This window comes from Apus apus, chromosome 1 (assembly GCF_020740795.1).
Source record: "Apus apus isolate bApuApu2 chromosome 1, bApuApu2.pri.cur, whole genome shotgun sequence".
Classification (NCBI taxonomy): Eukaryota; Metazoa; Chordata; class Aves; order Apodiformes; family Apodidae; genus Apus; species Apus apus.
The window spans coordinates 199,471,884-199,497,217 of NC_067282.1; the positions used below are offsets into that span (position 1 = coordinate 199,471,884).

Consider the following 25,334-nt stretch of genomic DNA (forward strand, 5'->3'; position numbering starts at 1 on the left):
TGGTCTCCTGCTTGGCCTCCATCTGCCACCCCAGAAGGTCTCTGCAGTGTGTTACACTTGCCAAATCCACATGGCTGTCCTGGACACTCCAGTGTGACACTAAATGTGTACATTTGGGCAAGTGAAAGGCACATCCTGGTGAAATGACTGCTTGCATCCACCCAGGTTGGGCTGAGGTGCCCACATGTAGAACCTAGTGCCACTGGAGAAGCTGTCAAGTGCATAGGACCCTTGTCCCCAGCTGGCAGGTATGTCATGGGGGGCAGGATTATCCTACAGCCACAGCTTCAAACCAGGTGGGAGGTCAGTGTAGGTGACTGAAACAGCACTAAACACCTACATGAGGGCAACCAAAGCAAGCCCTGGAGTGTTCCTGACTGTAACAGGAGCTGAAGGATGCAGCTCACAGGCAGAAATAGTCAAGGAAGTGGTTTGATCTCAGCCCCAATCCCACCCAAGCAGCAGCAGTCTGGCAGACACATTACCACACTCCTTCTATGGCAACACATTACTGCCATTCACTCTGACTCTACATGATACAAATCAGGTCCTTATTACCTGAATCACAGAAACCCTCAAAAGGTTTCCTTGTGCTGAGAGCATGAATTCACAGGGACTCATTCTTACTAAACTCACTCAGTAGCCTTCAGGGTTGGGAACTCCCCACACAACAAGCAGGGAATTTAGATTTTAGGAGTGCATATGTCTTTGTTGACAAGCCCAGCACATGCTGATTTGGAAAACAGAGCAGAAAAGGACTGAGCTGAACCCTGTAGAAAGAGCAGCTTCACTTAGGAAGGGGAAGAGGTTTATGAATGAGATTGAAACCTTCCACCTCTCACAGATGTGTTCATTAACACCAAGGGAGGTTTTCTCCCCCTCTACTCAGCCCTGGTGAGACCTCACTTGGAGTATTGTGTCCAGTTCTGGGCTCCCGAGTTCAAAAGGGACAGGGATCTACTTGAGAGAGTCCAAAGGAGGCTACAAGGATGATGAAGGGACTGGAACATCTGCCTTATGGGGAAAGGCTGAGAGACCTGGGGCTGTTTAGTCTAGAGAGAAGACTGAGGGGGAGTCTAATTAATGTCTATAAATACACGAGGGCTGGGCATCAAGACAGCAGGGACAACCTCTTTTCACTTGTGCCCTGTGAGAGGACGAGGGGCAATGGATTCAAACTCAAGCACAGGAAATTCCACCTCAACATGAGGAAGAACTTTAATATGAGGGTTACAGAGCCCTGGGACAGGCTGCCCCGAGAGGCTGTGGAGTCTCCTTCTCTGGAGACTTTCAAGACCTGTCTGGATGCCTTTCTGAGTGATCTGCCCTAGTTGTGTTTTGTTTTGTTTTTATTTTTGTTTGTTGTTTTTTTTTTGTCCTGCTCTGGTAGGGGGGTTGGACTCGATGATCTTCAGAGGTCCCTTCCAACCCCCAGTATTCTGTGATTCTGTGATTCTGTGATTAATTGGGTGTTGAAGGACACATTGCTCAGCACTGCCTCATCCATATTCCTTAGCAAGATGCATAAAAGCAACAAGTGAAATAACATGTTTGCTAGCAAAAAAGACCTTTGGTGCATGAGCCATGGTGGAATGGGACTGAAAACTTTGAGAAAAGCAGAGCCAAGTTTATCTCCAGGCAACCAGGATGCAACAGTTCACCCCTCCTGAGGGCTGCCTGATAGACACATATTTTCATGGTGAATATTTGACAATAAACCGAACCTGAGCAGTGGGTGAGTCTGGAAGTCAGGCAGAATACTGCTGTCTTCCACCTGCATCCTCCTTCCTCCTGCTCTCCGAAGCTGAGCAAAGCACTTACAAAAGTAACAGAAAAGATTCTGCCTGATTGTCCTGTCATGGCTGGCAAGGACCAAAAATGCCAAAAAAAGCCTCAGCCTCTGGGCCTTCTGTGCTCAGGTTTCATGTGAAAGATGGCAAGCTTGGGTCAGCACACACCATCTTCATTTAAAGGAGCACTATGGAATGGTGTGTGAAGTAGCCTCTGAGGTATTCCAGTATGCCTGCTGTCTTCCTCACTGCTGCAGCATGTCCCACTGGGCTTTCTCACAAAGTCAGAATCAGCACTGTTGATTTTTGCTTTGTTATGTAAAAGTTTTTTTGCATCCTGATGTTGATGGCTTGGCCCAAGATAAATCCATCCCCCTGCAAAGTTTTGTACTCAAAAAAGTTTTCAAATATTCATGTAGATTGGAAAACCCAGTCTTAAAGCTGATGTTTTTAAGTAGGGTTTAGTTTTAAATAAATAAACATACATGCAAATACACATGCTATCTTAATATGAAAAAGTTATTTTAAGTAGTATCGAGCTTATGCTCAAGATAAAATGAAAATGTAAAGAATGAACATTTGCACAGAGTGGGTTATCCAGCAATGAGGTTTGTCCTGGCAAAAATAGTTCTACTACACCATCAAAAAGTTATTCATGTTGACAAGCCATGAAATGTTTGCATAAGGAGAAAGGGAACAAAGTAGGAATGCTTTAATGCTGTGCCTCATTGGAGCTGCTTTCTCCTTCAGTCTTGTATAACTGTGACAGTTGTGTAAAAGGGACAAATACAAAAAAGGGAAAGCACTGGTAATGCTGGCAGGAAAAGACATTTGTTTCCACAGCAGTCGACAGCTACACAGCAGCTCTGTGCCCTCTTGCACAAAAGGAACACCCCGAGTCAGCCCATGGTGACAGCCTGACCTCCTCTCACAGACCTGCATCAATAGCTCCTGCTGCAAAGTCTGCACAGAAGCCAGCAAGGCAGTTGTTATCTGAATGACATGCATGGACTCAGGAGCCCGAGCGCTGAGCACAAACCACCCCATGAAGGCAGGTCCCTAAACCACAGTGAGTCTTTCTACAGGTTTACAGAGAAGTTCTGCCTTTTCCTCTCAACCCAAATATTAGCAGTGATTTAATGTGCTCATGCACACAGAGCTGGATTCAGATGATGGCGCCCAGAAATGTCATGGGTGCTCTTCTCTGGAGAGCACTAATGACCCCTGGTACCACAGCATCCCTGTGACCAAACTGGCCAGGATACCTCCCCAGTCCTCCCAAGTGCTGTCACTGGTGCAGAAGGTGGCTTACCTACTGCCATGGCTCAAGTACTTCAGGTGCACCCACATCTAGAGTACTGGCTGGCTGCCTCATTTCATGGAGACATGAGGACAGTCAAGCAGAGGAACAGATTGCCCACAGACCTTTTGCTGTCTTCATCTCCAGAGCATTTAAAAACCTGACTGTAGAAAGCCCTAGGCAATCTAGTCTGATCTCAAGAGCAGGACTTCCTCAGGTCCCTTCCAAACTAAGGTATCCTAATAAGCCTTTGTGTAGAAGGGTGACAAGTACTGAATAAGGACAGGCACTAAATCTCCATAAACATGAGTTTTGAGACCTATCCACCACTTAGGAGAATGCACAGAAGTCCTGATCCTATGGCTTTCTCATGCAACCAATCCCCACCACTTTGAGCAGCATTTAGTCCCATTGGAGGAGCAAATTTCAGCCATGAATGCAGAGCTTAATGGCTTGGTGGAAGGGTGACAGACTGACAGGGTAGAAATTAGCTCCTCTCTCCTATGGGCCCTGGTGGTTGGATGTATCAAGAAAGGTGATCCCTCATTTTTAGTAAATTCTCAAAAATGATGCTTTGATGGCAATAATTCACTGCAATACATTAAAAGCTCTTCCCCCCTTGCCTACCCCTCCCCAGTTAACAATAAACCATTATAGTGATGCCTGGAGAGAGGTGACATATCAAGATAGGTTATGATGTTGTGCTCTGTGGGCGTGGCCAAATCTGTTTCTTGTCATGGCTAAGCTGAGCAGGAGAGGGGACAGGCCCACTAACATCACAACCTGGACAAGCACCAACTATTGTACACCATGTAGCTCAGGCAGGAGCAAGGATTTTCACTTCTAAAGGGTCCTGATCAATTCCCTACCATTTGTGCCCAAATTTCAGCCTTTCTGTAACTGGAAGGTGTCCAGGGTTCATATTGTCCTGGGTCACAATTGCCAGAGATTAACTTTTTTAGCCCAGGTTAAATGGGTAACTGTATGGTAGGAGAGCATGTTGCAGGTCCCAAAGCTGCCTGTGCTTTGAAGACCCAACAGATACTCACAGGATGTATGCGATGACCCCGATGGACCAGCAGTCCACAGCTTTGCTGTAGGGTTTCTGGGCCAGCACTTCAGGAGCTGAAAGGAGAAAGACAAACAAGCAAATGTTACAAGGCCAAACATTTGAATGGGGTCAAGAGGTAGGACCCTGAAACTTGAAGCTCCCTGAGACCTTGTGTTGCCCTCCACATACAGCCCTTGGATTTGCAGATATCCTGTATAAAATCATAGAATCATTTTAGTTGGAAAAGACCTTTAAGATCATCCAGCACTAAACTCTGTTGAGTCCACTGTTAAACCATGTCCCTCAGCACCACATCTACATGTCTTTTAAACACCTCCAGGGATGGTGATTCAACCACCTCCCTGGGCAGCCTGTTCCAGTGTTTGATAACCCTGTCAGTGAAGAAGTTTCTTCTGATATCCAATTTAAACCTTCTCTGACACAACTTGAGGCCATTTCCTCTTGTCCTATCACTTGTACCTAGACAAACATCCACCTTGCTACAATCCTGCTGGTTTTTGGAGCTCATATTCTCACAAAGAAGGATGACTCTGAACGTGGAAAAAAATCCGCATTTTCTAACTCCAGGGACATAAAAGAAAACCAAGAACAGAGAAATCCATGAGAGTTGGATGGCCACCACCTCCCTGTCAGAGGAACTTTAGGTGACTTGGAGTAAAACGAGGCCAAGCCTTGCAAGGGTACTGAGATGCACATTCACTCTGACAGCCCCACAGCTCCACCACATCCTGCTGCCCAGCGGGGGATTTCAGAAAGTGCAGTGAGCCAGGGAGGTGATAGGTCTGCAGGAGAGGAAGGAGAGCTGTCACCACACCTCCCAGCAGCTGCCTTCCAAAGCCTGTGGGATGTCAGAGCCAGAGGGAGGCATCTGTCCTTCTGCTGCTGGAAACACAGACATCTCAGAGGGAGAAATGAAAACCAGCAGGAGCTGGAGACATGCACAAAGGAACTGAGCCTTCTGCCTCTGTAGCTTTGAGCCACCATAGTCTGAATTCTGCTAGAAGTGAGAATCTGGGCATTTAGTGAAACTCTCTTTGGGTCTGCTTTCCTTTCTTACATCAGGAAGAGTTAAAAAGGTGTGGTTTTTTGTTTGGGAGCCTGGAGCATTATGTTTTCCCTGTTGAGACCTTGCAGTGCAAATGCTTAAATCTAAATTTTAAAACCCTGTGACTCTAATCTTTTTCATGTAAAGAAGCTTTTGTTTTTTTCAAAGCAAAATGTCCACAATAATGCAAGAAATCACTGCTTGTGGCATTCCTGCAGCAGACTTGTCACACTGGGTTTTAAAAAACACAGCATTTTCTCTAAAAACTTTGGAGTTCAAATGCATTAAAAAAAAATAAATAATGAAGAGGCAAGTCCCAGCAAAAATATTTCTTAAGGATTACACCTTCCTCTGCTACCAACATCAAAGCAGCTTGTTACTTGAAGAATAGCAAAAAAAATAGTTGTGAAGCACATAAATGTATTAAAACTTGAGCCTCACATTTAGTTGCTACTTATGCTTTGGTGTATTGGTAAGGACTCTTTGAAGAGTTATCTTCTTAAGCTAGACAAGTCAACAAAACTAAGGTCAAAACTGTGAGCAAGGAAGGGAACTGGAAGGAATAATGAGAAATAGAAAAGGCCTTCTGTTGTTTGGGCATGAAAGCTTAGAGAAGGGATTGAAAGGAAGACACTGTACGGGGCAGATGAAGGCATCCAGGCTGCATTTCCACAAGCAGCAGTATGATGGAAAAGGTTAAGTCACCATGTGGAGACCTCAGAAAAAGGAAGAAAATCCAGGGCAATGTGGGTAAAAAATAGCTGGCAGCCAGATTGTGATCACTCTTAAAGATATGTGACCACTCAGAAAGGATATGTCCCAATCTGCAGCACAGGGTAAATATTAACCCTGTCTTCATGTCATCAAGCAAAATGGTCCCACTGTATGGAAAATAAATTAAAATTATGGTTCTGTTCATTTATTGTTAATCCTTACACATTGTTGTAATGTGTGAATACTCCAACACATATCTGCTACATGCCAAAGGAAGTTTCTTTCCACAGTTCCTAGCACCAATAACTCCCACCCTGGCCCTAGGTGTTTGGCAGAAACCTGCACCCCAGTTCCCAAGAAGCATTTGACTCCCTCCAGGACTTGGGCAGGCTGCTGTAGTCTATCAAGATGAAGGTTAAAATGTTCTTACAACAAGAGGGGACAGAGCTGTGGAAATCCAACAGGAGTTACCCAAAAAGGTAACTCCTTTCCCAACAGCTGGGTCTGCATGTTAGGTTGGTGTGAGTCAGTCTGGGGGGGGTGGGGTCAATTTGAAGAAAAACTTGGGATAAAAGAATAAAGCACTGGAGAGCCATCCAGTTTGACCTGCCGTGGACTCCCAGACAACCTGGCAGAGTCTGGCAATTTTACATTTTTCTAGTATAAACCAGTTGTAGCTCAAAGTTGCTCAGGAAAACCTTCCCAGACAACCCTTGTGTCCCTTAACCTGACTCTTCCTTTCCTGAGTCATTAAAACTTGCCTCCAAGTTTTCCTCTAAAAATTATAAGCAATTCCTCTAAAAAAATATGCAACAAATCAGCTTTGTGAGACTCTGTTTCCTTTTTTGTCCCACCCCTTGTGACTGAATTTTGTGGCAAAATATGTTGATGAAGGGAGTCCATTTTCTCCTGTCTTAGGTGATTAGATGTCTTCCTTTCCAACTATTCCATCCTTCCAAATTCCCAATATTTTATTCACACATCTCTTCTACCTTTGACTGTCTGCTCCTGTTTCTGTTATTTTCAAGACTGGTAAACATTATACATCTTATATCCCCCAAAGAAAATACTATGCAAATGGTTCCTGAGCACCAAGGATTCTAGTGAGTTCCTGACATTACACAGATATACCACATTAACAGAATAGAACAGAAAACAAATCTGAAATGAAGGGACGTGAACTATATAAAGTTTCTCTCTCAAAACCTCAAAGCTGTGCTGGGACACTTCGTTTTAAACTAGTGAAGAGTGCTGATAACAGTCATGTACAGATGGTGGCTGTGAAGCAACTTTAATGGAGAAAACTAGAAGGTTTAAATAATTATATTAAAGCCAAATGGCTGCTTTTGGGTTTTTTTCCAAAGAGCTGACATGCAACGGGAGCAGGAGAACATAGCTAAGCATCATCTGCCTCTGATATATGGAAAAGATGGAAACACTTAATGAGCTGAAAAACAAGTCAGAGGAGCTCTTAGGAAAGATGGTAGATCAGTGCCAAGAGGCAAACGCAGGAGACATGAAAAAAATCTGAGAGCTGACAGCACTAAAGGATCAACACAGACAGCTGAGGAGACAAAACAACAGTAAGGAGAACTGGAAAGTCACAGCTCCCATTTCTGGCCCTGGGGAACTGCCAGCCAAGTCTCCAGGATCACACCTCCCCAGGGAATCCCTGCGGGCTCAAATGCTGCACAACAGTCAGCCAGAGATGGGGACTGCAGTGAAGGAAACATGGATCCTTCCTCCACACCCAAGAATTGTGTTTCAGGCCAAATCAGCACTGCTTGCAGACAACACACAGCAGGTAAAATGTTTAATGGTCCCAGGGCCTCATCCCACCTGCAGGTACACAAAGGGCCCTTCGCAGGGCACTCTACTTCCAGGCCAGATGACCTGCTGCTTTACAGTTGGGGTTTTCTTTGTTTAATTATGTTTTATTTTAATAAGAGAAAAAAATAATTAAAGGCTTGTTTCAAATGGAGGTTTTAAGAAAAGGTACAGAACGGGAACATTTGGAAACCTTCAGAGCACTGTGTCATTACCACCAGTGAGCACAGTTAGGCTAGTAAGCTCCCTAAAAATGCAGCTGCTGGATGCCAAAACCAGCAAAGAGCTCAAGTGATGGGGATTGGTCTGATACTTTAAGCCTGTGGAACAAACTGTACAAGTCATGAGAGTCCCTGTTCTTCATACCAGCCTCATACTTAAAAGTGATTCTCCTTCACTCCCATGATGGTGCTACTCCCAGCAGATTTTGGTGTCTCACAAGAACTCAGCTTCATGTTATTTTCTGTGGTTTAGATGGCTTCCCAGAAGCTGCATGTCAGAAGGAACAAGGCATTTGAACAAAGGGTGATGGTTTTGAAGATCTCCACAGGATTGACAAATCAGCAGGCTGCTGTAAACGTGGGAGGAATAAAAAGCTCTAAACAGCATAAAAATAACCAGGAACCTGCTTGCATTGGGCAAGGACACAGGTCAGCTGGCCAAGCAAATTGGCCTGGCACAAGCCAGGACTAGAACTATTTTAGTAACTATTTTAGTGCCAGTTTCCATCACATAGGAAGATCCTGCAAGTAAAGAAGGAGAAATATGAAAGGGCTGGGCAAGTACAAGATGGTCATGGAATCCAAGAGGGAAGGTGAGTAATGGGCAGAGTTTGTAAGGGACATAAAAGGGGGACGGTGCCAGTCCCATTGCTTAGGACACTAGGAGGTATTCAAGAAGATGGACAGACAAGAACAACCTCGCACCACTGAGAAGGTGGTTGAATGCATGAAGGGCCAACCCAGAACCTCTCCTGAAGCCAAAGATGGCGGAAGAACAGTGTGAGCTCCCCTGCCACCATACAGAACATGTTCCTCACAATGCAAACAGGCAAAGAGGCATATGAAGCAGCTTCACCACAAGACCAGGGTCACTTCCACTGACTCCTGGGATGAAAACAACTTCTTTCCCTCTTTCACACAGTTCTCCATTGTTTTTCTTGTCCTGGTTGGCCAAGACTTTGAAGTTTGGGACTGTTTCTGAAGGACAGCAGGGCTTTGGTGCAGGTCTGCTGGTTTCTTGTGCTCCTTCTGTCCTTATTTCTCGTCACAGAGTCAGATTTAGCCATCATGGGACATTTCACAGCTACACCCACACACAAGCAAACCCCATTTCAGCCTACAGCAGTGGAGCTGAGCAATTGCACTGTCACGAGCTTGTGCCTGAGCAAATGCTAGTGAGAGCAGTTCCCATGCTTTATTTTTACTTTATTACTCAAGTTACTGTTTAAACAACCCCTAGGGTTGCTTTTTGCTAATAAGGATATTCTAAAGGCTTATTGAATATTTTCAAACCTTTGACTCAAAGGATACCAAGTAAGTCAAAATTAAACATGGAAATCTATTGCTTACTCAAATGCTTTGGTCTTGTACAGGGCTAAGAGAAACACACAGCTTTGGTATGAAAATTGCTACTACATTTCTGGCAGAGCTGAAAGGTGTGAAATGACCTGTCACAAAAGCACTACAGAAAATAAAAACAGTGAGTGAGGTGGGGTGTATAGGGACCAACCACACATCCAGGCTCCAGCCCAAGTCCTGTGACAGGGGAATACAAGAAAACTTTACTTGACGTTGCGTTGGGACTCAGAGCAAGAATTTTAAATCTCAGTAGGATGAAGATATTAGCCAGCCACAAACACAGTTTGTAATTCAGCCTTTCTGCAAAAGGAGATCAGATTGTCTAAGAAAGGCTTTCTAACATTTTTTCCAGACTTTTCAAGGTTTGTGAGTGTCTTGTGAGTCTAAGCCCCATCTGCAGAAGTAACCAAAGCTTTTCAGAGACCAACTCTCACAGAGAGTCAGTCAGTGAGACCTATTCCCAAGCAACCAAAAATCTCTTTAGAGGAACCTGCCGAGTGGCTGGAATCACCTCCTGGTGACTTGGCACACCTTGTGGGTAGCTCATTTTCGGGCAGTTTTGAACATCTTAATGAAAATCAAGTTCTTACAAACAGTCCCAAGCCGAGGAGCCCATGACAGATCATCAATGGCTTATACAGATCTTGCTCATAATCACAGAGATGACTCAGGGTTTTGAAAACACTGCTCCTAGAAGATGGGGTGAGACCCATGCAAGCCAGTCCGCTCACCTGACTCACAATGAAATGAGGCACACACACTGCCTCATCTTACCCAATTTAGCTGCTATCTAAAAATCAGGTGTTTATTCCCAGCTTGTCATCACCTTGACTCCTTTCCTGAGAAATGGAGAGAGGAAACAGTCCTAAGCAGATTAGAAAATGGAAGAACTTTTCATTAGAAGTGGTTGTATTAACAGATCTGCTCTTCAGTAAGTGAACATTTAGATTTACATCTCAACAAAAGTGCCTCAACTAAGTCTAAATGGATTCAATTATCCTGTCATCTTTACACCATAGGACCAAAATCTCTTGCAAGGCCCTGGAAAGACTGAGATCTCTGAATGTTGGCTGCAATTTCACCTGTAAGGCAGAGCCTTAAAAGCTAATGGACTAAGACATTACCAGTTATGCACATTTTAGGTGTACCATAATTTGATAGGTAACACTTTGATTTTTCAGAACAAAAACTGGTATTATATTAAGAAGATTAATTCTAATGAAGCCCTCTTTTAATCAGTGAATTTCTGAACCACATCAACAGGAATGTACTATTTTGGGTACCATCTTTCTTGGAGCTGAAGCTAAGAACAACAACTGAATTAAAACTTGAAACACACAGAGTTGAAAGTACATCCTAATCAGGGAAATATGATAGAAATGACAGGGGGCCCTGCATATTGCAAATATTTGCAAAGGGCAGCAGACCTGAGTTAAGATCAGGTTTGCTACCAAGTCAGCTTTTCATCCAGCACCTTACACAGTGGGATCCAACTGGATTAGTTTCTGGAGATAAAGAAGTATAAATAGTAGCAGATGCTAATGACTTCTTAACCCAGCACTGGTGCCTTTAGCATGAGATAATGTGCCTAGTTTGTTTTTTTTTTCCAGTACTTTAATGCAAATCATTTAATTCTCTTAGTATCTTAGAAAATGGGATATTCTCCATATCTTTAAAGAAAAGCAGCAGGACTTGCATGGTAAGTGATGGATCCCTGCGAGTTACTTCAATGCTAGGTAAAAACACTGGGAAAAGACCCAAAAAAAGTTGGCAGAGATGACATTTCATGGGCCAACACTGTGGGTCGTGTCTCCCCTGATCCAGACAAGAACACATATTCATATTGCTATCAGGGGGGAGGACTCTTCCATTTATTTGAGGACGTTTTAGGCAGGTGCTGCAAATTGGAGCAACACTGGAAGGCATGAAAGCTTTTGGATGCAAATTGCAGACCGTGTATGTAGAAGCCATGTCAAAGGGTGTAACACTCATGGAGGCTCATTTGTGGGCATCACCACAGTGAGCAACAACAAAAACCTTCTGTGCTTGGAAAATGTCACCTGGGCAGCCAATTATCTTTTAAAAAAGCAGCACTAGAGAGGAGCTGTCTCCTGTGCCAAAAAAAAAAAAAAAAGAAAAAGAAAAAGAAAAAAGAATTGGAACAAACATTTAAAGAGGTTTTCTTTGTGAGAGAGGGGAAAAACCTTCTGTCAGCACTTCAGAAATAAGCGACCGTGACCTCTTGAACCGTGATGAGTAAATCCTGCACTCAGTAAAGTAACAACAGACCTGGATGCACTTGTGTAGCTATCAGTGCCCAGGTCTTGAGTAATGAGAGCTCTCAAACATCTCTCCAAGCACTACAATTTGTGTCACATGCTCTGAGAGCTTCCTCTCCAAAACAGCAAGTTTTCTTATATCAATGGCTATCCTGAGAGACCATCTGAGATCAGTCAGTGCCCCAGCAGAGTCGCACTCCCCCGTTTTCATGAGCGCTTCAGCAAACACCATCTGAGCTTCCCTGCATCTCACAGACTTACTCTAGTCAGTGCCCATTTCAGAACAAAATAAAACATGTTCATTAAGGACGGAAGAGCTGGCAGCAAAAATTATAAAAATTGCTATCTCAGCTCAATTCCTGTTAGTGCTTTGGAAGATTTCCAGTCTGGTGTGATCACACAGCACAGCTATCCAGGCTGTACAGACAGCATCCTGACTCGCATGTCTGAAAATAAGAGAAGGATGGGCTGATGGCTTCACAATGGGGAAACCAAAGACATTTGTTCCTTTTCCTGATGTTATCAGGATAGAGTGTGCCTGTGCAGTGTGAAGATAAACCCTGGGAAAAGGAAAAAAAAATCGCTAGGACAAATCTGGATTGTAGAATCATAGAATCATAGAATGGTTTGGGTTGGAAGGGACCTTAAAGAACATCTAGATCCAACCCCCCTGCATAGGCAGGGACACCTCCCAGTAAACCACATTGCTTGAAGCCCCACCCAACCTGGCCTTGAACACCTCCAGGGATGGGGCAGCCACAACTTCTCTGGGCAACTTCTTCCACTGTCTAACTACCCTCATAGTGAAGAATTTCTTTCTGATGCCAAACCTAAATCTCCCCTCTTCCAGTTTATAGCCATTACCCCTTGTCTTATTACTACAAGCCCTTGTCAAAACTCCCTCCCCAGCTTTCCTGTAGCTCCTTCAGGTAGGAGAAGACTGCTACAAGGTATCCCCCAAGCCTTCTCTTCTCCAGGCTGAACAATTCCAACTTTAGGAGAGGTGCTCCAGCCCTCTGATCATCTTCATCACAGCCACATAATTTGTTTGAGATCTTGTACCATGGTATCATCAGAGCTATGAAAACACAGGTGAGGTGGCAGCTGCAAAGCAAAATGAGCCTCTCTATGACTGCTGGAAAACGTTACATCTTCCCTATTGAAAAGCTGTGAGATAAATGTATCCCTGGGGAAGCCACTGTCATTTTAGTTTCACGGATTTCATGGATACCGCAGAGATTAATTTTATTGTCTCAGATGACTAGCTTGGTATTGTAGGAGACTCAGGCTTGCTGGACACACCTCATGCACTAAGTGAGCATTTTAAACAGAGTTTGCTGAAACAGACCCTGTCATCACCTGCCATATAATTCTCACATTCTCTAACTTTTTTAAAAGGATGCGGTTAAATACACTGCTAACCAGTAGCCTGCTACAATCACTACTGGATGGATGAAAGAGCAAAGAATAAACAGTGTAAACCAATTTGATACAGCTCAGGAAGGCCCAAGGATCTAAAGAGCTTTGCATGCTGGTATCTATAAGTATTGCAAAAGAGGATTACTGAACACATCTAAATAAATGTAGCTCACTTTACCGTCTTCTATCAGGACAGTCTGGTAAAAGTCACCCTTTATGATTCAAATGTTACTTTAGGTAAAGCTTCTTTGTTTTATAGGTACTTGCAGAATCAGTACATTTGAGGCTATTCTTCAGGTGCTCCTGATACGGCTACAGGCAGAGTCTTTGAGAAGGCTCATTCTGCAAAGGATTAAAATTATGAAAGCAAACCCAGAGCTGGATTGCAAGATCCAGACCCGAAGGAGAAGAGCACACAAGACAGAGCACCAGCAGCTTCTGAACTCTAATGAACATCTGTAAAACCTCACATGTACTATGCAGCAGCACTAAGACAACAAGCATTATTTCCTTTTCACTGTGTCTGTACTGCAGCTGGGAAGAGTGGATGGACAATACAACCAAACCTCTTACCAACATAGCCAGGAGTCCCGCAGGCTGTGGACATCACATCTCCTTTACCCTCCATCTTTGACAATCCAAAGTCACTGATCATAATTTTTGACTCTTCATCCTGGCTGTAGTAAAGCAGGTTCTCAGGCTAGGAAGGAGAACAAGCAAAATGGGTTTTGAATATGTGAATCCAGTAACACCATCTGTTGGCTGATGCATTGCATTTAATACAATCTTTACTTACATCATACACAAATATAATTCCATTCCCCTAAATCCTACAGTTACTCTTATAACCTATAAGGATATCCTCTCCAGGCTCCTAGCAACTAATGGAAGAAGCTGATACTTTGAGCTTTGAGTAACTTTTCTGAGATAATAAACTTCTCCTTTGGCATCCCAAATAAGAATGTAGGACCATCTCTGACTTTTGAAATGTGTCTGACAGAGCATGACTTCAGAGTGGTAAAAAGGATTAATTTGAAGGCAGATAAATACAGTAAACCCAGGTAGTGTCATGGATTTGTTTTTTATACAGCATTAAAAAAAAAAAAAAAAGGAAAACAGTAGATATTGGAGAATTTTAGTATCTTCTGCACTGGAAATAAACTGTTATGAGAGAGGAAGTGGCTTTACAGCTGGCAGATGTGCAGCAAGAGTGTTTTAAGTACAGCCAATTAGGAAAAATTCTACAGTACGAAGCACAGCAACTTGTTTACACTGAGAGAAAACAAGAATCACTCCACAAAGCCCTGTGACTTTATACCAAAGTCAGATGGGTTGGAGAGCCCAACCAACCTCCATCTGCTACAGCATAGTCCTCCACTCATATGTTTTGAATGTGCCACTGTTACACAGCAAAGCTCTTGCTAGGTGCTGTAGAGCACAGTCCTTCCCTTACACAATGCCTAGGTTCACAAAAAGGTCCAGCACCTGCTGGCACTCTGATAGCTGGGGGGTTACAGGGAGCCATTGCAGCACTTGGACATTTGGGTCTTCATCTATGAAAGTGATGGATACCCAGCATTTCAACTTAACCCTGGTGTAGATTTTTGCCCAGAAGCTGGTACAAATGCCCACCCACATACAACACATCTTGTTTCTCATCCTGCTGTTTGCTCCAGGAAGTGGTGAGAGGCAGCTGTGGCCACACAACATCATCAGACTCATTGGCACACATCCAAGCTTGGATTGGTAAGAAGGAGCAATTTCAGTGTAGCAGCACCAGCATCTCTCTTCTCTCCTCCATCTCTGTAACCTCCTGCTCTGGGGAAAAGGGGGACAAAGAAGTGCTGAGATGTGACATCACCTCCAGCTTCCTCTGAGGTTCATGTTCAGCTTCAAGCTGGAGGTTAAACCACTTTCTGGTTCCCCAGCCTCAGCACGAAGCCATGGCTTTATTCATGGGACACAATGGCCATGAGAGGATCTACAAGCTGCATCCACAGCTGTGAGGCAGCTGGGACTGAGACAAAAAAGGGAAACAATTCTGTCCATAAAAATAATTATGAAGTTGTACCATTTATATTTCTTTATGATATCTCATAAGACCAGTGCTTTAACTGGCCATTATAGTCCTAACACTGTTTTCAGGCACTGCATGAGTCAGTTTTATGCCATGGCCTGCCCTTGGTTGGAGTTACTCCTGATTTTTACCACTCTACGTCTGACCTGCTGAGGGGTTGGTAGAGCTGGCATTAAGGGAAAGGCAATTACTTCCCAGTAAATCACTTCCCAGTGATTTCTGCTAACTCACCTCAGGCCTTCACTTACTCATATTTACACACAAGAGGCCCACTCATTTAAAATGTAATCATGTTTAAAACACGTTTAAAAGGACTCTGGTTCTTCAAACCGTTTCATTCAAAAAGTGTTTACAAAGGGGTTCTGTACCAAGAAGAGCTGATCGAGCCTTTCAGTCCTCTTGTACATCCTGGAATTCCCTGGACTTCATCTGCTGCCATCTCTTGTTATCTGCTGTTGTGTTATTTAGATTAGAGACGTGGAGCCCAGATCTGATTTCCCAACAGTACAGCAAGTACTATTTTGGTATCTGAATAACACATAATTACAATAAACGCTATAGAAGTTTCAAGGGTTGTATTTTTATAGAGTGGATTCTTTCCCAGAGTTTCCTTCTGGGTGTTCACAATTCAAAACTTGCACTTATCTTGATATTTTGAGACAGTAAAGAGCCTCATTATATCCCTATTTTCATTAGCATGGTATGTTTGTGCTAACAGAATCTCACAGCAGGTGTTCCTCATATACCATACTTTATGAGTCATTTTAACAACTGATATGGTACTGACAAAGACTTGCAAACAAAAAGAGAGAAAAAGAGCTTGTCTTTGCCCCAAAATACCACTGGAGAAGGGTGGCTTGATCTAAATTCAGATTTTTCTTACATAAACTCTGAAAGTAATTTGCAGAGGAATTCACTTCCCAGTTACCAGATCTCATATTTTATTATAAGAGATTTTTAATAAGATTAATCTGCCTTAAAGTGAGAGCTACAGCCTTCCTTTAAATTATAAATACAGGAATATTAAGAGCTTGTACAAATGAATATCTGAATTAAGAGGACTCTCTCCAAAACCTCTGGCTGCAGAAAGAAGCCTGAAGTTATTTCCTACAAATTGAACTTGGGAGAGAGCTTGTCGTGTTAAAAAACTAAACAACACTTCCATACTGACATGTGGTGGAACTCTAATAAATACAAGAATATTCCCAGGGACCTCAGCATAGGAGCAGGAAATAAATGGGAATTGAGGGCAATCTATGAAGACTGTAGGAGACAGAAGATCAACCAGTGTCTCATTACAGAGCATCCATTATTTGGGACTGTTGTGACTAAACTGCACAACACTGAGGAGGAAATATTATTTGGGAAACCAGCGTATATTTTCTTTTAGTGGCTTTAAGGTTTTGCCCTAAAAAAATGTGCCAAAGCAATACTTGAAAAAATGTATTTTTACTTTTCATTATTTTACTCTATATTTTGAAGTTCAGATGATAGGATGCCCACTTCTAGCAGAGCTGCCCAGAACTGAGGCAAGTTTCCTGCAGCACTAAGATGTGGAAAAGCTTTCAATCCCACAGGAATGGCCCACACACAGCTGAAAGATTCACACTGGGAGTCAAAGAGCAGCAGAAGGAAACAGCTGCATGAGGTTTTCACAAAACAAGGCCACGTTTGCCTGCCTTGGGCACTGCTCCACCTTGGAGAGCTGTGGTGCTGGTGGTGACACCAGAAATGGGCTCTGTTCTGGCCCTGCTGTATTGCATTGTTGGAACATGCCTGTCATTCATTATTTTACACCAGGCAGCATTTCACATTAGCACTCATTTTGAAGGAGATGAAAAGCAAATAAACAGTATCTCTCATCACAATTTTTCATCCATCTTAAGGCAAAACAATGAGGTGACATTGCCAGCACGACAACCTTTGTTAGGAGGACTTGCCAAAAACTGCAAACATGCAGCTTAATGCTAGGCTGTATTAAAAATACAATTAATTTAAAAATCCATTTACAAAATTATATTGAAGAAGTAAAAACCCTGAAAAAAAACCCCTTCTTTGTGGTTCTTGACTCTATTAATGTTCATTAAGCCTTTACATGGTATGACCCATTTAGACAAACTCACAGAATCATAGAATGGTTAAGGTTGGAAGGGACCTTAGAGATCATCAGGGACAATTCAAGGCCACAGCATCAGAATCCATTGAAACTCCTCTTTGGAGCATCCCTCCAAAACACAATGAGAGGTGTTATCTCATTCACTGAATTTTTAATTTCTAGCAATAAACATTGATAAAATTAACTAGCTCGGAAACCAAAACCACAATTTTCTTTTGACATTTGTATCTTTTTCTAAGGTTTTCTGCTAATTTCCTGTTTAAGATACTAAAGATGGGGAGGTTTAGCTGTGTGCTATGAAATCCAAACCTTTCTGCTTGCTTTAATAGCAGTGTAAGATACAGGGAGGAAACAATACATAAATAATGTTTAGTGATTTATTTTTTTTTCCCAGAAAAACTGGTTTTTTTATGTGATCACACAATACAGCTGAAAGAAAAAATATCTAAAAATCACATTGGCACACAATATTCGTTGGAAGAATCCTCACCCTTAAAAATGTCTCCAAAAACAGTGGTCCAAATAGCACGATAGGAAATAATTCCACTTTCCCACATGATTTATTGTGACTAATTATTATTAAGTAAAAGTAAATAGAACACATCAAAACTGCAAGATATTTTATAGCAGTAAACACACACATCCTAGCTGAGTTTCCTGCTTTAACGTAATGGTTTGGGTCTTAATGAATGACTTTTCTCTCATATGTTAAGTACAAAACTCTCACTGTAAAAGCATTGATTGATAAGTCCTTGTTGAAACCAATTGTGACAGAAGGATCTGGAGCCTTCAGAGCACCCCTCTTATGGTAAAACCTCACTGAAACAGCCAGTCCTAGGGGAGGCTGGATTTTCATGCACTAGACTCATATAACTACATAAACTTCATTAAGGCTGCCCGGAGGACCAAGTCCCACTGTGGTTGTACCTTGAGGTCCCTGTGCACGATGCCCATTCGGTGCAGGTAGTAGACAGCATCCAGGACCTGCCGGATCAGGGTGCTGGCATCCTTCTCAGTGTAGAACCCTTTCTCAACGATGCGATCAAAAAGCTCTCCCCCAGACACTCTGGAAAACATGATGGGACGCAGAATTGTGAGGACATGCTTTGTAATATGCTTGCCATCTCATCAAAGGGTGGTCAAGGCCATGCATTAGCCACAGGCGGTCCAAGTACACATCTCTCTGGAGCTCCAGGGGCTCTCCCACTGTCCTAACAAGCATTTGGTTTTGATTTCTGCCTCAGAGACCAGAGGAGTAGCAAGGGGCAAAGAAAAGAAGAAACAGAACTAAACCAGGAATAGTCATGCTATAACAAACAGTAAAATCCATCACGCACCAGAGAGTAGCTAAAGACTCACTAGAACTTGCAGAGGGAAATCACAAGTCTGCCTCAGCAAGAACCAAGGGAGCAGATGCAGGTTTCCATGCTGGTCCAGCCTAGTGAACTTTATATGGCTGAATTAGGTCTGCCCTTCCACTGCTGCTGGCCCACTGACCCTGTAAAGCTCCCTGCTGGTACCACAGAGTCACAGAATGGTTTTTATTGGAAGGGAACTTAGAGATAATCTAGTTCACACACTCTTGCATGGACTGGGATGCCTTCCACTAGAGCAGGTTGCTCAAAGCCCCATCCAACCTGGCCTTGAACACTTCCAGGGAGGGGGCATCAACAACATCCCTCAGCAACCTCTTGCAGTGTCTCACCACCCTCACACTAAATTTCTTCCTAATGTCTAACCTAAATCTTACTCTCCTCCAGCTTGAAACCATTCTCCTCTTGTCCTATCACTACAAGCCCTTGTCAAAAGTCCCTCCCCAGCTTTCCTGTAACCCCTTCAGGTACTGGAAGGCTGCTATGAGGTCTCCCAGGAGCCTCCTCTTCTCCAGGCGATAACAGCCCCAACTCTTTCAGCCTGAATGAACCCTTGGAGTTCACTTTTCACTCCACCAACCAAAGCTTGAGTGTTGCCCTGGGGAAATGGTCTCATTCTCCTTTCCCCACCAGCAAGTGAAATGCAACATGGTAGTTACTGCCAGTACGTATAGAAGGTTAGTTCATTAAAGCACTTTGAGTCTCTGGCAATTTTAAATGCTCTTAGACAACCCCCCTTTACCCATTTATGTATGTTCATTTATCAGCAGCTGTAAACTCTTTAGGCAGAGCGTGGCCTCTGCCTGGCACTAGTAGTAGACAATTATTGATGAGGGAGTACAGATTATCAGCACAATTAATTGCCAAATGACACAGGTGGGGTAAGGATTCCACAATTCAAAGAGGAAAGAAAATAAAACCTTGACATCCCACTATTTAATGTCTGCTATATTACACTTTTCCTCTGCCCTGCTAGAAATAACACGATCTGAACCTAATCTTAAGTAAAGAATGGACACATTAAAACTCCCTGGAGGTGTATCTGGGGCAACAAAAGAGGAAAGAAACATCTGAGTAATTGAAATAATAAAACTGTCAGCCAGAAAACCTGCCCTAATAGGCTACATAAAAGATTTCCATTTTAACAAGCAAAACCTATTAAAAATAAAATGTATGCAATATGTTTTTTCAGCAAGTTACACCACTTAGCATATCATAAATAGCACAGTAAAACTTTCTTTAAAAACAAGCCTAATAAAGGGGAAATAATAAAGGATTACAGCCATTAAATACACATGGAGTGGGGGCTTGCCATTATATGAACACTAGGTAATTCAGCCACAGCCACTCCAAGCAATAATCTGCTTGAATAATGCCATGAAGTCACTTCCAAGGGAAGTTTGGAGCCTGAATGGAAGTGAAAATGAACACATTCAACTTTGAAACTGAAAAGCAATATGGGAAAAAAAGAAATAAACTGGGTAATCCCCCTATTAAGTGCTAGGCAAACAACCCAAACAGCTTGCTAAAATATTGGGGTTAAACCCAAACTCTGCAGTATAGGTGAAGGGTCTTAATTCCACCCAGGAGACCCCATGTCATACCAGCAGCCTTGGGGCTTGCTTCTGGCAGATCAGGGGCTGATGCAGCAGTGCCAGGCTGATGGTGGGGTGAGGAAAACACCCTGGCACTGTATGGAATTGCAGAGCCTGTGACTGAGAGCACAGTAGGATGACTGAGCCACAGCAAGTAGAGGCTGCACCAGCAGAACTGCCATCACACCATAACTTGCTCTGAGATCAAAACCCTGAACAACACACACAAAATGTTAAGTAAACCCCTTTCTTTCCCAGTTTCCCACAGCAGGGGTTGCACCCTTTGTACATGTGTGTGTATATATACATATGCATGCATACACAGGGTGCTGCTCCAGGTCCCTCTCAACCCTGCACTCTTGGCTCGACCCATCCCATGCTGTACCAAGGGGGCACAGGCACATCCCTGCCTCACCATTTGCTGGAGGCAGATACAGTTTTATTGAATCTGGCTCCTATTAGCTGTCTGTCTTTTTGTATTTCCCCTGCAGCCCTTGTGTTTCCTGTGGATTGATTGCACTGAAAATGGAGCCCACGCAGTAATTACGATGACTGAATTCAGCACATTTCTCCACGAAAATGCAGTGCATGCTGTTTTGCAGTTTCATACAGTAACTTTTATTATATTCAATAGATGAACTGCTTTATTACATACTGATTTACATCTTGTGCTTTTCTCCACAAGGATTCTCTGCTTCAGCGTTTGCAGAGTACACTTCCACAACCATTTTTTCATTAAAATGTCAGAATTTCCCTCCATGTCAGCTCAGTCCTCATCCCCCTTAAGCCTCATTCTTTAATTGAAATATTTTCTTAGACAAACTTAGTCCAGTGGATCTACTGTACCCAGGCTCAATCTGCTTATAATTTTATTTCAATGCACAGAAAATATCTACAACCTCTTAAATGAAGAATGGGAAGCCAGAGCTTAATCCAAGGACTCAGGAGGAGCAGCCAGTACATTTGCAGCCACTTGTTTATTCAGAGTGTCAACAACAGCCCAGGTGCATGCAGGGAACTGAGGGTCCTGTGCTCCTATTTGTCCCTGTGGTCATTTTGTGTTATGGCACATGGGATTTGCATTACATGGTTACACTCACCTATTGAGTCTCCCTTGCTGTGGGCAAGTGTCATGGCTGGGATTCAGCTCCCAGGGCTGCTCTGCAGCTCAGCACGCAAGGCCACGGCTACTTTCCACGTGGAGCTTATGTCCATATGGCTTTTCTGCTCCAAAATAGGGTTAACTCATCCATAATGTCATTGGGAATGCTGCTCCCTGAATGGTGCCTGAGGTCTGACAGAAGTCAGTGGTGTTCCAGGAACAAACCAGCAAGGACAGCTGTGGGAGAGCATTTGAGCTCTGAACTCACGATGGAGATGGGGCCTGTTTGTCTAAAGCTTGATCCCAACCCCCTCTACCCCTCTGAGAAGGGACTTGGCATCCAGCTCTGAGCAGACATGGGCACTCACAAAGAGCTGCTGCAATTTGTTTGTTCCACTCTTTATTAATATGGGATAATTCTTTTTGTTTTTCTAATGGCTTTGCCCTCTCTATGGCAACTCTGCGCAGTGCACGGGAGGCAGAGGTGAAGCTGCAGGCAGTAAGAACAGAATTAGGCCTTTGTCTTAAAGAAATTTAAGACAAAATTTTCTGACCAGAGAGCTTAGGAGGAATTTTTTTATTAGAGGACTGCTTTTGTCTCATAGTTGGCACTGGCTCACGGAGCTGGACAGTCTGTCCCAAACACCAACACAAGGAGCCTTTTTCCCCTGCTGATTTCAATCCTGGTTCCCTGCAAAGAAAAAGTCAAAGGAGAAGCTTCCAAGCGCAGCTACCTGGAAAGCATTTCACCCTGGGAACAGCTCAAGTGTCATGATGTGTTCTAGAGTATATTTAGCCCTGCCTGGGGACTCAGAGCTGGGCAAAAATCAGGAAAGGGGCTGCAGCTGCATCTTCTGCTTGAACCCCTGCTGGGACAGCCTGCAAGGCATGTGCCATTCCATCCCTTGGTCCTTGCTTGGTCACTGAACAGTGGCTCTCCCCTGGTTCACCAAGGGGTGTGGGGAAAGCCCAGTGCTTGGAGAAGGAGCTAAGCTGTGTGTCTACATAACACATGGACACCATCAACATGTGTCCTGCCTGGCTTCAGGAATATGGAAATAACTTTCAAAACAATGCCCAGATGATTAGTTTAGTTCAGGCAGAAAAAACCCCCACCAAAATCATAAATATGAATACTTTTCACTTCTACTACATATTGGTTTTGGTGCATTGCAGGTCACTCTGTAGGTACCTGCCAGGCCACCACCACAGTGGGGCTGCCTGACCAGGGACATCCCTACACATGGTAGCTTTCAGGTAAAAAACCACATGAATAAAGGAACAAATAAATGCTTTAATTAAAATTATGTTATTCATCTATTGACATCAAGTATTCCTGTTACCCTTTCTTTCTCTAGCTGGTACCATCTGTGTGTCCAGATAAGTCCTCTCATTTATTCACTCCTGCATCCCCCACTGTTATCAAGACTAGGAACCTTTCTGCTTGTTTTAGGAGCTTGAAAAATAACACCCTTTGAAATACCACTTTGAATTCTTTGCCATTTGGCAAGACATTGATGTTTTTCTTCTGTCTTCTTTGGAATACAGGCTGGAATTGCTCTGGATTGTTTACTGCTTGACAGCCTAATTGCTTTTTATCAAAAGTCTTATTGACGAACCCATCAGCAGAGGATTTAGGCAAAGAATCCCATCAAAGCCATTCAGAGGTTGGAAGGCTTTCCCTTCCAGAAGCACATGAAGTTCACCCAGTGCTTCACTGCAGCTCAAGCCATGACCCAGCCTCTAATGGACAAGTCATTGAAGCATCAACACACTGGGTTAGAAGAACCAGAGCAGAAAGGCAGAGACATCCCCAAGGACTCATTAATGCTGTTTAAACCTGCAGATTAGGGATGCCTAACAAAAAGAGGGCTGATTTCAGAAATTTGGAGTAGGCCAATATGAAAAATAGGTAAAACATGAGCACTACCCTACAGCTGTGAACAGTTCACTGATCAGAAGTTACACGTTCACAGTTTCCTACAATATAAATCAGAAAAAACACAAAGCTCAGCCCTGGAGCACGAAGCTGGAAGTGTGAGGTGAGATAAGAAAGACCAAAGGGACCATTCCTGGGAAATTCAGCCTTTCAGTGTGAGTTCTCTCTAATGAAGGAATTCTTATTAATACAAATATTTGCATTAAAAAAAATTATTTTGTTTTTAATGGAGGGCTTTGCTGTTTGGCTTTAAACTTCCTCTGCATTGTGAAAATGCATGAGAACCCAAGAGGAAACCTGGCCAGCTTGCTGTTCGAAGGGAAAGAGAAATTGGCTGCCCACGTCTCATTGTTCAAAAGGAGTAACACATAAAAAGAAAATGAGTAAACAGATTAATAGATTTTAGACCAAGAAAGGAACATTATGATTATTTAGCCTGACTTTTTGCAAATATAAGTATGTGATTAAAATTCTCCTTGCGCCAATAATCTAAGGTGTTAATCAGGCAGGGACAGATACTGCTGCAGAAATACTGCGTGTCCTGCAGAGACTTGCCGTGTTCAGGATACATCTCAGAGAGCTGCACCAGCTTTCTCATTTGCAGCACATCATAAAATATTCAGCCTGAACAAGGAAAGGACTTCCCTTGTTATTGCAGCTTTAAATCACCCGCCTTAAAGTCTGATGGAAACATAAATATAAGCTCCAAGGCCACCAAAGAAAGGATGCAGGATTAATTTTGGCTTATTATTCTAGAATACAAGGGTGTTCATGTAGTAGAGAGGGATGGATGGATGGATGGATGGATGGATGGATGGATGGATGGATGGATGGATGTCAGCACCATCTCCTTTGATAGTGCTGTTCAAAACAATGTTGCTGTGGGATTATTCTGGGGGGCTGATGGTTCCTCAGCCCTTCATCACCACTGCAATGGTAGCTGCACCAGAGGGTTGCCCCCCACTCTGAGGAGTTGTTTTCAAGAAGTTAGGGAAAAAAGATGTGGTCATCTCTCAGAACCAAACAAAGCAAAATAAAATGTGGGGGTTTTTTCCTTGCATTAAAGGCTTCATATGACATTTACTGAGCAGCTGTAGTGAGGTTGTGCATTCTGCTTCCTCTGGGACAAGACCATTAAGTCTCTGGAAAGCTCAACTCAGAGCTGTAATGTAGTTTGGCAGTTAGAATCTTTGGAGACAACACCTTCCTTCACAGAAGCCCTACTGCAGAGAACTTTTGAGGTCCCTGATTTTTTGAGGTCAGTGCAGTCTCTTCTTTTATTCAAATTTTTATTCCATATTCAAGTATTAAACATTATATTCAAAATTTCCCCTGGTTCCATCAGCAGTAAAAAGTGTGACAGCACTAACAGCAACCAAATGACAAAAGACTTCAGGTTTTTAAGTCTCTTGTGACTAAACCTTTCTGACTGACATTTGATGACAGCCCTTCAAATACCAGAAGCCCACTTGCCTCCATCTATGCTCATCCCCTCAGGCAGCAGAGCATGGAGGTGACCTAGGACCTGCCAGCTCCACCAACACTCCCCCACCCAGTGCTGCTATCACTATTTATGAGGCATGTACCTGTAGTAAAGACACCTGCACTGGTAACCTCACAGTGCAATCAAATCCTATGGAGTACTGTAGCAAACATTCACATCTCTAGTGCTCTGCTGAGATCTACAAACACCATGATGTGCAGAAGATGGGACCACCTTTTTTCCACTCTTCTGAGCTCTTACAGCTTGACTGGCACCTCCACAGGAGGCAAGGAATCATCTAGTGTTAGCAACCTGATCACACTCAAGTGTGCTCCTTGCCACTTTAAAAAGACCTATGGAAGGTGATGACACACTGGAACAGGTTTGCCCAGAGAGGTGGCAGATCTAGGTTAGATATGAGGAAGAAATTCTTTAGTATGAGGATGATAAGACACTGGCACAGGTTGCGTAGAGAACCTATGGAAGCCCCATCCCTGGAAGTGTTCAAGGCCAGGTTGTATCTGGATTAGAGCAACCTGGTCTAGTGGAAAGGTGCCTCTGCCCTTGTAGGGGGTTGGGACTAGATGATCTTAAGATCCCTTCCAACCCAAGCCAGTCTGTGA

The 25,334-nt window shown here is 43.3% G+C and overlaps 1 protein-coding gene across 2 annotated transcripts in view; it reads right to left on the reverse strand.

The window, feature by feature from the left end:
- CAMK1D (calcium/calmodulin dependent protein kinase ID) overlaps positions 1-25,334 on the reverse strand; it is a 233,403-nt gene that overhangs the window by 33,383 nt on the left and 174,686 nt on the right. For both annotated transcript variants that reach the window (XM_051631184.1, XM_051631178.1), the window contains exons 4-6: positions 18,147-18,285; positions 13,600-13,726; positions 4,140-4,215 (exon numbers count right to left, since the gene is read on the reverse strand). In XM_051631184.1, coding sequence (XP_051487144.1) covers positions 4,140-4,215; positions 13,600-13,726; positions 18,147-18,285 — 342 coding nt within the window. The remainder of the gene's footprint in view (positions 1-4,139; positions 4,216-13,599; positions 13,727-18,146; positions 18,286-25,334) is intronic.